Below are 18,604 nucleotides of genomic sequence, written 5' to 3'. Positions count from 1 at the left end.
CAGTCGAAGCCAATCCATGCAGCTAATGCAACCCACACGAAAAAGTAAGTGATTTTTAGTCTTAACACAGCCTTGCTAAATAGGCACACTACGCTAAAGGCTTTGATTGGTGTGTTTGGCCCTGGGGAAAATTTTTAGTGGTTTTGTTACACCCCAATGGTTGTTCAACCCCCTGAATTATTACAACCAGGAAGCAAAAATAACAGCATATCGCATATGCCACATCACATGTTATTACCAAAATAAGTTAATTAATCTCAACCTTTAATACAAAAATATACAACATCTACACAACAAGGAAACTTCTGGGTCAGGGCAGGTATGAAAAACTTAGCTAGGTCATCACTATGCTGTGAACTCTCTTTAACAACTACACCCTACACAGCCCCACTGACGAATTACACCCACATACTCTGCCCTGCCCTACAACTCACCACAGAGACAATGAGATAATGTGATAAAAGGAAATGTGTGATGGTAGATAATCACACCTTGGTCAAATACGTTTTTGTTTTGGATTCAAATACTTTTCTGTGCTCTATTGATCTTGCCTGGTCCAATTGAGCCTGCCAATATGACCAGAAGGTGGGGTTTGCACCTTTTGGGAGTATTTCATTGGTTCCAATACCCCAGAAAAGATCAGTAAAGCGTAGAAAAATATTTGAATCCAAAAAAAAAACCAAAAACGTACTTGACCCAGGTCTGTAGATAATGATAGATTATGAAATATAGTGTAATCAAAGATAATCTAATGAAACATTATCGTAGTAACAATTTCAAAAACAGCAAAACCAAATGACTGAACTAAAAGTTGTCAACAAATCATCACAGGTGTAAAATCAAGGTTTAGAAAGTAAACTTCCTCCCCAATCACCTGGATTTGATCATTAGGACAATTCTTCAGCCAGGAGGTAGAACTAAATGAAATCAGCTGGCTGAGTCCATGGGTGGAAGAAACACAAGGGAATACTTTTACCTTCTGACCCCTGGACTTTCCACCTCTGCAAATAATAGAACAAATTGCATATGTCCAAAGGTGGCAGTGTAGTGTATTGGATAGGGAACAGGGCTTGTGACTTAAAGGTTGCAGGTTCAATGCCTGAGTAGTGCAAAGCTGTTGTACTTTTGAGCAAGGTACTTATCCTACTGTATAAATGTAAAATGTATAAAGTTTTACACATGAACAATTAACCCAGCCATGTAACCTGTCTATGAAAAAATAGTTGTACATACCCACAGCCATGTTCATAGTGCTATAATTTATTCATACACTTATATTTATTACATATTTATTCTTTGTATGAGCACAACACACTTTCACTACTGCTCACTGTAGGTAAAACCTACTCTTGTTGTTGTTTGTTGTTGACATTGTGAATGTAAGTACAGTGTGAGTTACTGTGAACCGGAGTCAAATTCCTTACATGTGAAAAAAGCATGTTTGGCCAATAAACCCGATTCTGATTCTGTTTCTGATAAGTTGCTCAGGATGACGCTGATGCCTCATGCGAAAGCCGGCTTGCACGTCTGCATGAATGAGAGCATAAAAATAGTGTGTTCGATTGTTGCGACTGTCCTTTGTGACCAAGCTGAAGTCTTGAAGAATGTCGGCTGGTAATGTAGTTCTGATCGGGCCAATCGACTGACACACCCTTGTCTCCATGGCTACCACATACCATGCTAATAGACAAACAGACACCAGGGGAAGAACAAGCAACAGAAAAGCGATGACTGTAGGTATGGCGCACATGCAATGATTCTTGTCGAATGAAACCATTTAGGGACGGTTAGTTTTGGTTGGTTGGGGGGGGGGGTTACCAAATGGGTCCGCAAACACTATCTGTAGCACCACCCTCCTCCCCCAATCTCGGCTGACTGGCTGGCAGGTTGCCGTTAACAGTGGATGGTGGTGGGCACAGCATAACAGGATGCAAGTCTTAGCAAGTCCGTTAACTCTGAGTCTCGCCTCTGTGGGTTTTTTATTTCCCCCAGTTTCCTGCACAGTGGAGAATATAGCACGGATCGCTGTGGGGGCGGCCATCTTGCTCTTCCTGTCCGTCATTGTGAATGAAGGCTTTTGGAGGAGGGCGAGGAAGATGAAGAGGTGCTGCATTTGAGCCAACGATTGTCCCTGTCATGGAGAAAAACACTTGGCTGCAAAACTGCACATTAGCCAGTTGTTGTGCAGAGATTATTTTAAAAGAGCACCCAGAAATACTCTCAGAGAAATTATTTGTACACAGTATAAGTTCCAGTGTTAACTAAATTCTTAACAGATAACATTTGGACCAACATTCCAGTGTGGGACCAAATGTTATCTGTTAAGAGTTGCATTAACACTGTTACAGCTGAATTCACACTGGACACTGATATATGATAGTCATTGATATACCAGTAATCGTTATTTGTTTATATAAAGTCATTAGCTTATAGAAATTATATCATGTGAGGTAAGATATACGCACACACTGTATTTAAATTTTCAAAACAAGTTTAATGATGCAAACATTCCAAATTCCGAAGGTGTCGGTCTCTCAGGTATTGCTGTTGGTGAAAGTCTTTGTAGGCCTTCCTTTGTGGGTATTGCCTGTGTGTGCTTCATACTACATTTCACCATCAATGGGTACTTTTTTTTTTTTTTTTTTTTTAAACATTGCTCATTTTTTAAACTATGGGATTAAAATTTGCATTCAGGTGTTGTAAAACTTTTAGATGAGACTGTGTTCTTTTGATCTGGACGGAAAAGGGGGGAAAAAACCAAGGTGGGATATTGCATACTTTTATTTAGTATTTGGAAACACAACGAGAATTTTACAGAAGACATTTACTCATCGTTGCACCTGTTAGCTCCCCACCTCTTTGTAACTGCTGCTTGTCTAAAATTCTGACGCAACACATTTTTTTTCTGTGTCCTTTGTTTCATCCTATATATTATCCTTGCTAATGCTAGTTTTAAAGCACCTTTGTATGTATTGTATGAAAAAACATTTTTGACACATACCTTCTTGTTCTCAATCACTTTTACATGGTAACATAAAAGTTACATTTTAAATAAATAAACCCTCTTAAAAGTAAATTCATTATCAATCCAAATTCCAAGATATTTGTATTTATTTACTCTCTCAATATGAAAATCATTTAACTTGTTCATTTTCAAGTCACTATCAATATTTCTTTGGTAAACAGCATATATTTAGTCAGTTGATGAATGTATTTTGCAGGCTAATGAAGACAATCTGCAGCTTTTCAGCAGAACAACAGACAACTGTGCCATCAGCATACAGGTGAATATTACCAGTTCCCACGGGCGGATCTAGAGAAATTTTCTTCGAGTGGCATGAGGGCGGCATGCAGATTGCAGATCAGATGGGGTAGCAAAATCAAATCTTAGTCCTCAAATCTTAGTCCTCTACCACATGTGCACGCACATGTGGTAGTAACTGTGCACTCATATGCAATAAATAAGGTTAAAATACCTAATAATAAACACTACTACAATAAGTGTAAGCATACTTACAGATGTTTCATATACACATATAACTTTCTTATAAGCATCAGCCTAAATTATTTAACTTTTCAATGACATAAAATAATAAGCATTTTGATGTTACAAGAAAAAAATATGCTGCCCAGATAGAAAGCTACAGAGCACAATCATCTTACCATGGGGACCAGAACAACTGGGCATAACCTGAGGGAACTCAGGCTGTCTCTCCTCCCCTCCGCTGTCTCCTCCCCTCCGCTGATTATTGTCTCCTCCTCTCTGAACTGTATGTCTATTTCTTCTTCTCCTTTCAACATATCAACTTCTTGCCCTTGTTCAACAACTTCTCCTCCATCTTGCTTTGTATTTTCCACTTCTCCTGCTCCATCATCTGTGACTACCTCTGCTGTGTCTCCCTGATCCCTCCTAGTGATGTCACCCTTTCTCTTCATTTTTCATTCCTCTCAATAGTTTCTGAAATATTATGCAAATGCAAATTTAACATTACTGTTAACACTTAAACTGCAATGCGTTGGCCTACACTGTTGTACAGATGAAAGTGTCAGCTTTTTCATGATAACCTCATCGTCTGTCTACTCAACATAGGCCTTAGCAAGACAACGTTACATTCAAATTATGCACATCACCTGACAGGATTCGTTTAGGAACATCAGGTTACAAATCATTAACGTTAACGCTAACGTTATTTGGTTAAAGAACACAGGATAAGTTACACTTTGTTTTGCATGATTCATAAATTAGGCTACACTTCACTGATTAAACTTACCTTTTGGTGATTTTCTCAGCTTGATAATCGACAGTCTGTCTTGAATTCTGAAATGCCTGCGCAATTTCACAGTGCAGAAATCCCCAATTCGCGAACATAGAATTAGAAATTGTATGGTTGTGAAGCTATGGGCTGAACCATTTTTCGAGGAAGGGTGATGTGTGAAATCTTCAATTCTAGAATTAACATTCAATGTTTACCATAGGGACATGAAAAAGGGGGCTATATAATGTCAGAGCTTTGATGTAAACAGAAGAGTGCCTGTACGCCTGGGATGGAATATGAATCACCTGTTCAGAGTGCTGGCATGCAGAGGCCTGTAGGACTCTGTGACATTAGGCGCTCCCTGTAGTGTTCCAGTGTGCTCAGGATCGGGCGCCTGGCTTTAACTCTCAACAGGTTTTAGAGTTTCCAAAGCTAAGATGATCCAGAAAAATCTATGTAATGCAGGATAATACTAATAAAAATGTTTTTTTTTTTTTTGCATTATGCTAAAATACAGACAATCTTGATTGGAGGATAACATTATTCTATAGTACTATTTTTACTATTTCTATTTTACTAAATTTTAAAAAGGCAGTATTAACTTTAATGACAGAAAATGTTGATTTTTATTTGTGACCAGTCGAGAGAAGGCTGGCCTAGTGTCCCATAGTCTTAGAGTCGCCCCCTTGTCATCCACGTCTGGTCTTGGCCACATGAAGAAGGCCTCAGAGAGCCTCGAGGGTATGAGGGAGTCAGTAGTTAATCGGGATCTGGGAGGTCTGATGACTTCATCAGTGAAGGCCCATGTCATGTCTGTCAGCAGTTGAAGTTAAAAGGTGTATATTTTTATTTTGTCACCATATTAATATACGGTCACAGGGCTCAGGTGCGATCCCTGCCACGGCCCCTCCTGAGGTCCCATCCCTCCTCTCTCACCCTCTCTGCTTCCTCCCCGTCTGAATAAATATGTAAGGGTGTGGTGGGGTGGGCGTGGTTTGAGCGTCGGCTGCAGAGAGAGAGAGTGTGAGAGGAGCGGCTCTCGGATCCTTCGCCACAACTGTCAGCTGGAGGTAATCAGCGCCGATAATTGTTAATTGTTTTATTGCGCTGATTGCCTCTGATTGCTTTCAACAGTGAGCCTGGGGTTTTTAAAAGCCAGACCGGAAGCCGGAGGAGGGGGATCGCCAATGACCAGACGGCTACGGAACTGTGCTACACAGAGTCGGGAAAAGTGTCTGTAAAACCGTGTCTGATAATAAAATAGCACGGAAGTGCGGGTTACGGAACCAGTCAGTCTCCCGTGAGTGTGTTTTATCGGAGAGGGGTGGCACTCACTTGCCACAGTGGTGGCCCGTGCGGGGGGCAGCAGCATAGTAAAACACATTACACCGAGGAGACAAACATGGACCACAGCCAGGAGCCAGGGGAAACGGCACAACCGGTGGTAGCGCTGGCGAGGATGCTGGAGGGGATGGCGGCGATGCAGGAGAGGCAGGCGGCGATGCACGCCGAACAACTGGAGGCTCTGCGGGCACAGACCTCCCTCCAAACCCAGGCTCTACTGCAGCTGGCGGCTGCGGGAGAAACCAGCTCCCGAGAGCGACAGACCGGACCCCCCGTAGCTCTCCATCTGCCCAAAATGACCCAGGAGGACGACGCGGAGGCTTTCCTCGAGGGGTTTGAGGTGGCAGCGAGGGCGAGTAAATGGCCGGAGGAAGAGTGGGTCGTTCGCCTCCTGCCCCTCTTAACTGGGGAGGCACAACAAGCGGCACACAGCCTACCCCCCCAGCGCGGGCGGTCTACGCCAACCTAAAGAAGGCGGTCCTGGACCGCCTGGGATACAGCCCTGAAGAGCACCGGCGACGGTTCAGGGAGACGGCCCTGGCAGGAGCGGACCGACCGTTCGCCTACGCCCAGAGACTGCTGGACATGGCGCGTCGGTGGCTCCGACCGGAACTCCGGTCAGCCGACGGAGTGGTGGAGCTGGTGACCCTAGAACGTTTTATTGATGGCCTCCCGGGGGAGACGGCGAATTGGGTGAGGTGCCATCGCCCGACCGGGTTGGCGGCCGCCGTCAGCCTGGCGGAGGACCACCTGGCGCTCTACCCCGCGGCCAGTCACAGCACCAGCAGCAGCAGCAGCAGCAGCAAGGACGGGCAGACCCGGCTCTGCGCAGGAGAGCCCTTCCTCGTTCCCATCCTTCCCCCTTTCTTCCTCCCTTCCCCGTGCCCAAACCCCCTCATTTTCCCGTAACAACCCTTTTGTTCCTGTTTCCCCAGCCCCAGGCTCAGTGGCGGCGGGGTGCGACCCACAGAGAGCTCCTCAGACGCCCGGACCGGGGTGTTGGCGGTGCGGACAACCGGGTCACCTGCGCCGCGAGTGCCCGCTCATGGAGGTGGGGCAGGTGGTTCGTGTTGTCGGCCCGCCCACCTCCGCTCCCGACCCAGACGGAGCGTACTGTATTCCGGTAAGGATTCAAGGGAGTGAACACCAGGCGCTGTTGGACTCAGGGGCTATGCAGACCATGATTCGACAAAGCCTGGTTCGACCCGAGCGTTGTTAGAAGCATCAATGGTATCTATAAGGTGTGTGCATGGGGATTTACACGCGTACCCTATCGTCTCAGTGGAAATTCGGTGTCAAGGGAAAAAACATAAAATAAAGGCTGCGGTTAGCTCCCGCCTCTCGCACCCTCTGATTTTAGGCACTGATTGGCCGGGGTTTCGCCAGGCAGCTGGTAAGGTAGGGGGGTGCGTTCACGACGGGTAGGGCTGTGTGATGTGTGTGCTGCTGTCAGCGGTGACGCGGGGTCGTCCGACGCGGCAGAGGGGAGCCGGCATCAGTGGAGCCTCCGGGGAGACTCCGCAGGTACCGGTGTTTCGCCCCATGGAGGATTTCCCACTCGAGCAGTCTCGTGATGACACCCTACGCTTTGCCTTTGACCGCGTGATGTCCATTGATGGTCAACAGGTGCGCCCTGATGCAACACTCACTCACCCGTATTTTGTAATAATTCGGGATAGGTTATACAGAGTGTGTCGTGACACTCAGACTAACGAGGAAATCACCCAATTGCTGGTGCCTAAAAGCTCTCGGGAAATGGTTTTCAGACAGCTCATTTTAACCCCATGGCTGGTCATTTAGGGTATGAGAAAACACTGAACCGGATAATGGCCCGCTTCTATTGGCCGGGCATTTGGGCCGACGTGCGTCGGTGGTGTGCGTCGTGCCCTGAATGCCAACTCGTAAATTCCCGGCTATACCAAAAGCGCCGTTGCGCCCCCTTCCGCTAATGGAGGTCCCTTTTGAGAGAGTGGGGATGGACCTCATCGGGCCGTTTGATCGGAGCACGCAGGGATACCGTTTCGTGTTAGTTCTGGTGGATTATGCGACAAGGTATCCCGAAGCAGTTCCTTTGCGCAGCATTTCGGCAAAAAGTGTTGCGCAGGCATTGTTTCAAATAATCTCCCGAGTCGGAATCCCGAAAGAGATTCTGACTGACCAGGGCACCCAGTTTATGTCACGCACACTACGCGAACTGTACGGGTTATTGGGCATTCGTTCTATTAGAACTAGCGTGTACCATCCCCAAACGGATGGGCTGGTTGAGCGTTTAATAGAACGTTGAAGTCTATGATCCGGAAGTTCGTTCATGAGGATAGCCGTAATTGGGATAAGTGGTTATCTCCTCTGGTGTTTGCAGTGCGGGAGGTTCCCCAGGCCTCCACGGGATTTTCTCCCTTTGAACTACTGTTCGGTAGGAAACCCGGGGGATATTGGACCTAGTTAAAGAAAACTGGGAGGAGGGTCCGAGTCCTAGTAAAAATGAATTACAATACGTGCTGGACCTGCGAGCAAAACTCCATACACTGGGTAAGTTGTCACGGGAGAATTTGCTCGAGGCGCAGGCACGTCAGCAACAGCACTATAACAGAGGAGCTAAACTACGGCAATTTTCACCGGGAGATAAAGTTCTTGTGTTACTCCCTACCTCTAGTTCTAAATTACTCGCCAAGTGGCAAGGGCCCTTTACGGTCACACGGCGAGTGGGGAGGTTGACTATGAGGTAGAGCGTACTGATAGAGAGGGGCAAAGCAGATTTATCACCTCAATCTCCTGAAAGCGTGGAAGGAGGTAGTGGCTGTCTCTCTGGTTACGGTGGATAAGGAGAGAGATGAGCTGGGTCCGGAGGTACCAAATTCATCCAATCAGATCTCAACCCTTTCAGATGACCATCTCTCACCGAATCAGAGAACAGACCTTGCCTTGTTGCAAAAGCGTTTTGCTGATGTGTTTTCTCCCATACCAGGACGCACGCACCTCATACACCACCATATAGAGACTTCCCGGGGTGACGGTGCGGACCCGCCCCTATAGATTGCCGGAACACAAAAAGAAATTGGTTCAGGCAGAGATAAAGGCAATGCTAGAGCTGGGGGTAATAGAGGAATCCCACAGTCCCTGGAGTAGCCCCATCGTGCTGGTAGGTAAGCCTGATGGGTCTATTCGCTTCTGTGTGGATTATAGAAAGGTAAATGAAGTGTCACGGTTTGATGCTTATCCAATGCCTCGGGTCGACGAGCTCTTGGATCGGCTTGGCACGGCTCGATTTTTTTCGACGCTGGATTTAACCAAGGGTTACTGGCAGATTCCCTTATCTGCCAAATCTAAGGAAAAAACGGCTTTCTCCGCTCCGGATGGTTTGTACCAATTCAGGACACTTCCGTTTGGGTTATTCGGGGCCCCTGCCACCTTCCAGCGCCTAATGGATCGGGTATTGCGTCCGCATGCTGGTTATGCTGCTGCCTATCTGGATGATGTCATCATCCATAGCAACAGCTGGGAGCAGCATTTGCAGCATGTGGGGGCAGTGCTCGAGTCATTAAGGCAGGCAGGGCTCACGGCTAACCCAAAGAAGTGTGCTATTGGCCGAGCGGAGGTACGGTATTTGGGGTACCACTTGGGAAGTGGACAGGTGCGGCCTCTAGTGGACAAAACCGCTGCGATTGCAGCCTGTCCCCGACCCAAGTCAAAAAAAGAGGTAAGGAGGTTCTTGGGGCTGGCCGGCTATTACAGGAGGTTCATCCTGGCGTTTTCAGAGCTAACCAGCCCCCTAACTGACTTAACCCGAAAAGGTGCCTCAGATCCGGTCCAGTGGACGGAACCGTGCCAGCGGGCGTTTGAGAGGGTAAAAGAAGCTCTCTGTGGGGAGCCGCTCTTGTTCACACCTAACTTCTCTCTCCCCTTTGTTTTGCAGACCGACGCGTCGGACAGAGGGCTGGGGGCTGTTTTGACCCAGCAGGTGGAGGAGTCGACCGCCCCGTGCTGTACATTAGCCGGAAACTGTCACAACGGGAGGCGAAGTACAGCACGGTGGAGAAAGAGTGCCTCGCCATTCGGTGGGCGGTCGGAGCCCTCCGTTATTACCTTCTGGGTCGCCCATTCACCCTCTGTTCGGACCATGCCCCCTCCAATGGCTCCACCGCATGAAGGATACCAACGCCCGGATCACTCGGTGGTATCTGGCTTTGCAGCCTTTTAACTTCAATGTGATTCATAGACCGGGTGCACGGATGGTCGTGGCGGACTTCCTCTCTCGCCCCCAGGAGGAGGAGGGGGGGAGAGGGGGGGGTTGGTCATCGGCCGGATGGCTCCCCGGCCTAAGTCGGGCGGTGGGGGTATGTGGTGGGGTGGGCGTGGTTTGAGCGTCGGCTGCAGAGAGAGAGAGTGTGAGAGGAGCGGCTCTCGGATCCTTCGCCACAACTGTCAGCTGGAGGTAATCAGCGCCGATAATTGTTAATTGTTTTATTGCGCTGATTGCCTCTGATTGCTTTCAACAGTGAGCCTGGGGTTTTTAAAAGCCAGACCGGAAGCCGGAGGAGGGGGATCGCCAATGACCAGACGGCTACGGAACTGTGCTACACAGAGTCGGGAAAAGTGTCTGTAAAACCGTGTCTGATAATAAAATAGCACGGAAGTGCGGGTTACGGAACCAGTCAGTCTCCCGTGAGTGTGTTTTATCGGAGAGGGGTGGCACTCACTTGCCACAAAGGGATTTACGCAGTCTTCACACCTGCACAATTCGTCAACAACAAAAACAGTCTCAAAAATCTAAATTATAGGGCCGTCTGGGTAGTGTAGAGGTATAAGCACTCGCCTACCACCGCAGAGACCAGAGTTCAATCACCGGCAGCGGTACTTCTGGTTTGGTCAGACGTTCCTCCGAACACTTTTGGCAGTGTTCGTGGGTGAGAAGCCGGTGAGGGTCCTGATCATTGCATTAGTGACTCCTACTGGTTGGTCGGGGCGCCTGTTCAGTGGGGAGATAGCATGAACTTCCGCGCGTGTTACGCTCTCCCAGTGAAACTCCTCGCTGTCAGGTGAAAACAAGCAGCTGGCGACTCCACATGTATCGGAGGAGGCATGTGGCCTCCCCAGACCGACAGAGGATAGCGCATCAACTGGGGAATTGGTATAACGACTAAATTGGGCAGCAAAATGCACAGAAGCAGGGATTTTGATGAATTTTCATTTATTGTAGATTCATTCATCTAAAAAATATTTTATAATCATTCTGGTGTTTCAGCTCATCCTCAGGCTGTGCCTACCCTGGAGAATATGATGACATTTTGTGGTAATGTCATAAACTCATGTTACAACTCTTTTATTTTTTTTCCTCTGTATAGTATAAGATGAGGCAAGTTACATGGTGGCTCTCTGAAGCTCTACATGACTAGTAACAAAAGAAATTTAATTTAATTTTTTTGTTTGTTTTGTTTTAAAAAAAAATCTGTCTAGTACAAGATAAAGCAAAATTCTTCAATGGTATTTGTACTGTTGATGATTTCCAAGTTCACTTCTGCTACAAATAAAATGAAATGATTATTTTTCCATTATTAACACACACAAATAGTAGATCTTTAAATAGTAAATACATAAAAACATACAAGTAAATAATATTTTGAATCATGTTTTTTGCACACAGATTTATATGAATTATCATACAATAATTTCAGAATTTAACCATTTCATAATCATTCTGGCTGTGCTAGCCCTGGAGACTGAATGAAGCTAATACTTTCTCATATCTTGTGTTTGCTTTCATAGTACCCCCACCAAAAGAGGATCCAGAAGATCTCACAACAAAGGTACTGTGATGCACTGTTAACTCTACCTGGGTGTATTTTGATGATTTGTTTTGGCCATATTTCTGTTCGTGACACTGCTTCTGTGAATCTGTAGTTGTGACCATTTCTCATTTGTTTTAGCTGGCCAGTGAAGAGAAAAACATCTCGCTTAGGACCAGTGCAGATGGCTGTGATCGCAAAGGAAAGAGTGAGGATTTTATGTAATGTAGGAAAAGGTCATCCCATGGTTTCTGAGATGACTGTACTGTATGTGTATCCAGAACATTGATCTCTGACTACATGGCTTACCTTTAGACTGCATGCATGTGCTTCATTTCATGAGCTTTCTTTTTTACTACTTACTACATAGCTGTGAAATTATAAGGCATTCAAGCCTTGATATGTTAGCCTTTATTCTTCAAATGTTCAGTTTGATTTCATCCTAATTATTTTTTGCTTTCATTTTTGCCATATGTGTTATATTCTGTCATAATGACTGGAGAAATTTAATTAAAATTCTAACCCGCAAGTAACTGAAAGCTTGCTGATGTTTTGCTTGCCCAAACATGTAAAAGGTTTTTAACATGCTTAAGTAATGTGTTTTTTATGGTGTAAATTACTCTGCATTCTAATAGGAACATTCAGAATACTGATGATTGCCAAGTATAATTTTTTTTACGTGGAAGCACACAATACTATTCAAAATGCATTACTCAGATTTGTATTTCCTTCAGAATACATTAGGTGGCGCCACTGTTCTAGAACAGAAAATACTGCTATTTTGAACTTGATTGGACTTATTTAAGCGTGTATTTTATCGATGTTTATAGACTTGGTAACAACAAATATACATTTATAATTCAACTTAAGATTGAGGAACTAGAGGAACTACATATTGTATATCAAAACATTGTTTTATTAATGTGAAAATATACTGGGAAGATCATATTACCTGTTGAAAGATTTTTAATGCTCTTAAGAGGAAAAATTATAATAGCCAAAAATGAACTTGAGCAAAGCAGGGGTCAATATTTCAGATATGAAAGACAAGAAACATATTTTATTGTGCCCAGATGCTATGGATTGACCCTGTTTCTTCTTTCAATAAGTGAAAAATTCACTCCAGTTAGGTGAAATGTGGTTCATGCTGCAGTTTAATGTTGGCCAGACAGGACCCACAAAAGTCACCAGTTCTAGCTTTACTAGAGGCAACCATGGTACAGCTTACGTCTTGCACACGGTAACACTCCACGCGTTGCTGTCAAAACGTAAAAGTAAAAGTGGTGGTGGAGAGTGGCAGGCGCAGGAAATGTGAGAATTTCCGCAAACATCTTCAACTGGCACATAGTATACAATATATAGTATTTTACACCTCTAAACACCCATAATTTCATTTGGTAACCAAGTGTCCTTTTGGAGTCTCCAAATGGCCTTTTTTGAAACCTGGCTAGTCATAGCTTAGAAAAAAGAAAACAATGCAGAATGCAAATTTTTGGTGGTATTCAATTTTGAACCAGGATTTGCCCAATGGTGTGGCTGTGGCTTCATTGTATTTTTAAACCCATCTGGCATTTGTATCCATTCCACTAAAAAGAATAAAATAATAATCTTTTAGGTGAGAGAAAAAACTTCCACTGTGTTTGAGCTTCTATTACTTTCTGATTTATTATTTTTTAAGAGCAATTCTGACTCTTGGCAAAGGGTCTCCCAAGGGTTACCTTTCAGCAGAGCCAGGTTTATGCCTGTAGTCAAAAGGGCTCAAGGTAGTGGCCATTTTATTGTGGGCATGTCATTTTCAGACTTGTGATAAAAAAGGTGTGATGCTGGAGGCGTTATACTGCTCTGTATTCTCGCTTGTATCTCATTTCCTGTCTCTAACTGCACGTTTATCTCGTGTGTAGATCATGTTCTTCATTACTTTCTCCTCTCATTGTGTAGTCACATTGCTGCATGCTCATAACCACAACATAATAAATAATTGAAAACAATGAAACAAATAAATGCATAAATAAATTTACTAATTCCAGAAAGGTATACATTATACATGAGTCAATGTGCAGGTTTGTGTCTGTGAGTACTTTTGAAGTGTTTTTTTTTGTATTGTTTATTTTTAACCTGGTTCCTGAGAAGTAGCTTTAACAAGTTTCTGACCACGGCTCTATTAAAAGAATGAAACACATCTGCCAACAAAACCAGCCAGCGCTGCAGGGCTGGACCTGTTTAAGAAAGAGCAGGGGAGAGAAAGCTCAACATGTATGAGTTCACCACAGCAGTAGGTGAGTTTTTCATTTTGTCTTTCTTATAGTGAATTAAAACAAGAAGGAATTACACTCAGAATCAGAATGACTTTGTGAATGAAGCATTCTAGGTGTGAATGAGTCACCATGTATCACTGTGTGAATAAGAACATCGTCCTGTTGTGTGGAATTAATATAATTTAGCCAGAAAGTACATTTCTTTCTCATTTTTTGAACACAACCTGTTACATGTTTATGAAGTACTAATAAAATAACATGGCAAACTGGAGTGGATGGTATGCTATCTCCCTAAGTGTAGGTTTATAGGGTCTCTGTGCTTTCAAAGTGCTTTCCAGGTTTTACCGTCAAAATAACTACGCTGAACACTGCCTCTCACTCCTACTTACAAATATTACCCTCTGTTCCCTTCTATACATCAAGAACACAAGGAGGCTTTGGCCATTTCTTTTGTTTCTCTCTTGTTTTTGTTTCTGTGCACTACATTTGTACTGCTGATTTGCTTTATTGTTAAAAAAACCCCTCATTTTCATTTTATTCCCTCCAGTTGGACTGGTTGTCCTGATGTTCTTTGTACAACAGGCAGGCAAGTATTTTTTTATTCACGTGCATCTTATTCATACTGCTTTATCCATAAAATGCATTTTATGGGAAATAATATATAATATTATTTTATAGAATATTGAAGGCACACACTGCCCTAGATTCAGTCTTCACTCAAACTTAATTTTGACTAACAATTAAATGAAGGTTTTCCTATTTTTTTTTAACACACTTCTACACTCTCCGAAATGATCAAAGTTTACTTACCAATTTTTGATTGTGACTAAAAGCCAGCATTTGCAGCAATGCATTTGTAAGTTAAGGGCAAAAATAAACGGCTTTATAGTCCATATCTTTCTTAATAATCTGGAATATGCACATGTAGTTCTTCTTGTCACATCACTGTTTTTAGCATGCCTTATTACGCTCTTGTGACTGTACAATTGGCACAGAGACAGATGGAGCTTCATTATAACTAATTGTGTTTATATTTTGACACTTAGTGGATTCTATTAACCAGGGCACTTTGCACAATTAATATTTTACAATGGAAAATGAAAGTGTATATTGCCTAAGAAATTTTCACTGATGTATTAATACATGTACCGGGAAGATTCCTGAAGCCCTGCTGAAAAAAGAAAAAAAACTTCTGAGGAGGTGAAGTCCTGTGCTGGGTTTGATTGTGTCCTGTACTGGCAGCTCTACAATCTCCTGTGCTAACCCTGAACCCTACATGGAGGAAGTTCTACCCCACTGAGAAAGTGACTCTCAAATGTGAGATCCAGACCGGTCAGACTGAGTGGAGTTATCTGTGGTACAGAGATGGAGCCGCTATCAACAGTGAGCTCTCCGGAGAAGATGAGTACACAATCCCAGCTCTAGATCAGTCACACAGAGGAAGATACTCCTGCAGAGGAGGTTTACCAGGAAGAGATGTTTACACTGAAATGAGCAAAGATGTGACCCTGATTGTAGATGGTGAGTAATGTTGCTGTGCTGTGAAAACTACACAGACCTATATTTATGTTAATTTATATGTACCATGATTTCCATGTGCATATTCCTCTTAGTTTTGACTTCTTAGGTTGGTTATTTATTAATTTTTTTTGTAAAGCACCCTGGGATATACGCATGAAGAGCGCTATATAAGAGCTTATTGTATTGTATTGTATTGTATTGTATGGTCTGGGTGAGCAATCATCTGTTACATAACAAATAACTTTATTATACGGTGAGTTATGGTTTGTGCAGTCCTGTTTATAATAGCAAGTGTCTTAATGTTACTCTGGTTTTCTAGTGTTTTACCTGCGGGTGAAATTATACCTGTTTTGTAGGGGAGGCCCCCAAACCCCTGCTGACTCGGGACCCCCCCAGTGGAGAGATCTTCACAGGAGATACAGTGACCCTGAGCTGCAGGTTTGTCACTAATCCTGTTGGCATGGAGTATCTCTGGTTCAAAGATACACTGGAAGAAGCACTGACCAGCACTGACTCCAGCAGCACTGACGGGTCCAGTTACACCATCCACTCTGCTGCAGTTTCACATGGTGGAGAGTACTGGTGCGGAGCAAGGAGAGGGAAACCCGCTTTCTACACACCGTACAGTGACACTCTCCAGCTCAGCATAACTGGTAACACAAGAAATACGTTTCACTGCTTTTTATCAGCCTAGTATATGATACAGCTAATAATTCTGCAATGTTATATAATGTTACTTTTACAGTTCACCTTCACCTGCTACAACTAAAATAAAATGAATCGTAGTTTCATTGCTGTACATGCATACAAACGCACATGAGCACATGCATGTCTACACACTCAGACACACACATACAAAAACAAAATGAATATTATTTTCGTTGTACTTGCATACAAGCACACATGCATATACAATTGCTGTCTGAACATTTCTGCATGCTTTTTTGTATGATCGTAGTTGCTTGTTGATAAAGAAAATAATTCTGAAATGTTCTATACGGTATATGACCAAAAGTATCTGGACCCTCTTTGGTCTGGGGATGTTTTTAATAGTTTGGGCTAGGCCCCTTAGTCCTAGTCAAGTCTAATTTTAATTCTACAGAACACAATCACATTCTGGACTATTCTGTGCTTCCCCTACACTATTAGGGAAGGCCTTTGCCTGTTTAAACATGACAATGCCACCCGGCAAACAGCGACATCGAAGTGCAAACATACATGCACCAATAAGTGATATTTTCGATCATGTTTTGGGCATGGCGTTTTGATGTATTATAATTTATAGTTGTGCACGATGCTCTAATTACCTATTTCCTAATCATTGTGGCGTTTCAGCTCGTCCTCAGGCTGTGCTGACTCTGGAGACTGCATGGACAGAGATCTTCAGGTCAGACAGTCTGACTCTGAGGTGTCAGGTTGAGGGGAGCTCTGCTGAGTGGAACTACACGTGGTACAGAGACGGACAGCATTTTCCACTGGACCCCAGGGCGGACAGACTCACACTCTCCTCTGGAAACAACTCTTACAGCAGTGAATATAAATGCAGAGGAAACAGAACAGGCCAACCCTCTTACACAGAGATCAGCGAAGGATTTAGAGCACACATTGGTGAGTTCCACTCCTTTTTTCAGGCTATTAATGAAATGTGCCTCACCCAAGACCACTTCCTCCACCACCCTTCAAGTGCTCGTGGTGAGCACAGTGTGTGAAAGGAAGTCACACTATCTTGTTTGCAATAGACTCAGTCAGTACTCCACAGTGCACCATGGTATTTTGAGCTTAAGGATAAGTAGTCGAAGCCAATCCATGCAGCCCACATGCAAAAGTAAGTGATTTTCTGTCACAACACAGCCTTGCTAAAAACGGCACACTACGCAAAAGGCTCTTGAGTGGTGTGCTTGGCTGAGGAACGGTTTAGTGGTGTTGTTACAGCCAATGGTTGTTACAACCCCCTGAATTATTACAACCAGGAAGCAAAAATTACAGCATATCACATATGCCACATCACATGTTATTACCAAAATAAATTAATTAATCTCAACCTTTAATACAAAACATACACAACATCTACACAACAAGGAAACTTCTGGGTCAGGGCAGGTATGAAAGACCTAGCTAGGTCATCACTATGCTGTGAACTGTCATTAACAACTACATCCTACACAGCCCCACTGACATAAACTACACCCACATACTCTGCCCTGCCCTACAACTCACCACAGAGACAATGAAATAATGTGATAAAAGGAAATGTGTGATGGTAGGTAATCACACCTAGGTCAAATACGTATTTGTTTTGGATTCAAATACTTTTCTGTGCTCTATTGATCTTGCCTGGTGTAATTGAGCCTGCCAATATGACCAGAAGGTGGGGTTTGCACTTTTTGAGAGTATTTCATTGGTTCCAATACCCCAGACAAGATCAGTAAAGCGTAGAAAAATATTTGAATCCAAAAAAAAAAAAAAAAACGTATTTGACCCAGGTCTGTAGATAATGATAGATTATGAAATATAATGTAATCAAAGATAATGTAATGAAATAAAATATCGTAGTAACAATTTCAAAAACAGCAAAACCAAATGACTGAACTAAAAGTTGTCAACAAATCATCACAGGTGTAAAATCCAGGTTTAGAAAGTAAACTTCCTCCCCAATCACCTGGATTTGATCATTAGGAGGTAGAACTAAATGAAATCAGCTGGCAGAGTCCATGGGTGGAAGGAACACAACGGAGTACTTTTACCTTCTGACCCCTGGACTTTCCACCTCTGCAAATAATAGAACAAATTGCATATGTCCAAAGGTGGCAGTGTAGTGTATTGGATAGGCAACAGGGCTTGTGACTTAAAGGTTGCAGGTTTAATACCTGGGTAGTGCAAAGCTGTTGTACTTTTGAGCAAGGTACTTATCCTGCTGTATAAATGTAAAAATGTTGTATAAAGTTTTATACATGAACAATTAACCCAGCTAACCTGTCTATCAAGAAATAGTTGTACATACCCACAGCCATGTTCATAGTGCAATAATTTATTCATACACTTATATTTATTACATATTTATTCTTTGTAAAAGCACAACACACTTTCACTACTGCTCACTGTAGGTAAAACCTACTCTTGTTGTTGTTTGTTATTGTTGTTTGTTGTTGACATTGTGAATGTAAGTACAGTGTGAGTTACTGTGAACCGGAGTCAAATTCCTTACATGTGAAAAAAGCATGTGTGACAAACACGCCTGCCACAGGCCACCGAAGTGGCTTTTCTTGGGGCCCTCCAGCACAGAGACACAGGGAGATGATGTTCCAACAGTCCAGATTTATTAACGAGGGTTTGGCAAGATGTTACAGCCAAGTGAGCAGATGTAAAACCCTGTCATGACAGAGAGCTCCCCGTGTGAGTGGGGATGGCAGATTTAACCTGTGCGCAGTGATTACCTCACTACGCA

At 43.7% G+C, this 18,604-nt stretch overlaps 1 protein-coding gene and 1 long non-coding RNA gene across 2 annotated transcripts; both read left to right on the top strand.

The window, feature by feature from the left end:
• Positions 1-11,024: 11,024 nt before the first annotated feature.
• LOC135247228 (uncharacterized) lies at positions 11,025-11,916 on the top strand. The gene is made up of 2 exons (XR_010328148.1): positions 11,025-11,404; positions 11,525-11,916. It is a non-coding gene; the product is annotated as an uncharacterized LOC135247228 (long non-coding RNA).
• Positions 11,917-14,429: 2,513 nt separating this feature from the next.
• LOC135247227 (putative high affinity immunoglobulin gamma Fc receptor IC) lies at positions 14,430-16,868 on the top strand. The gene is made up of 4 exons (XM_064320531.1): positions 14,430-14,460; positions 14,881-15,159; positions 15,516-15,812; positions 16,495-16,868. Exons 1-4 carry the CDS (start codon positions 14,430-14,432, stop codon positions 16,866-16,868), a joined length of 981 nt encoding a protein of 326 aa, XP_064176601.1.
• Positions 16,869-18,604: the final 1,736 nt, after the last annotated feature.

Source organism: Anguilla rostrata, unplaced genomic scaffold, assembly GCF_018555375.3.
Source record: "Anguilla rostrata isolate EN2019 unplaced genomic scaffold, ASM1855537v3 scaf1161, whole genome shotgun sequence".
Lineage (NCBI taxonomy): Eukaryota > Metazoa > Chordata > Actinopteri > Anguilliformes > Anguillidae > Anguilla > Anguilla rostrata.
Note: the sequence above shows the minus strand (reverse complement) of the source record. Positions and strands in the feature narration are given on the sequence as shown.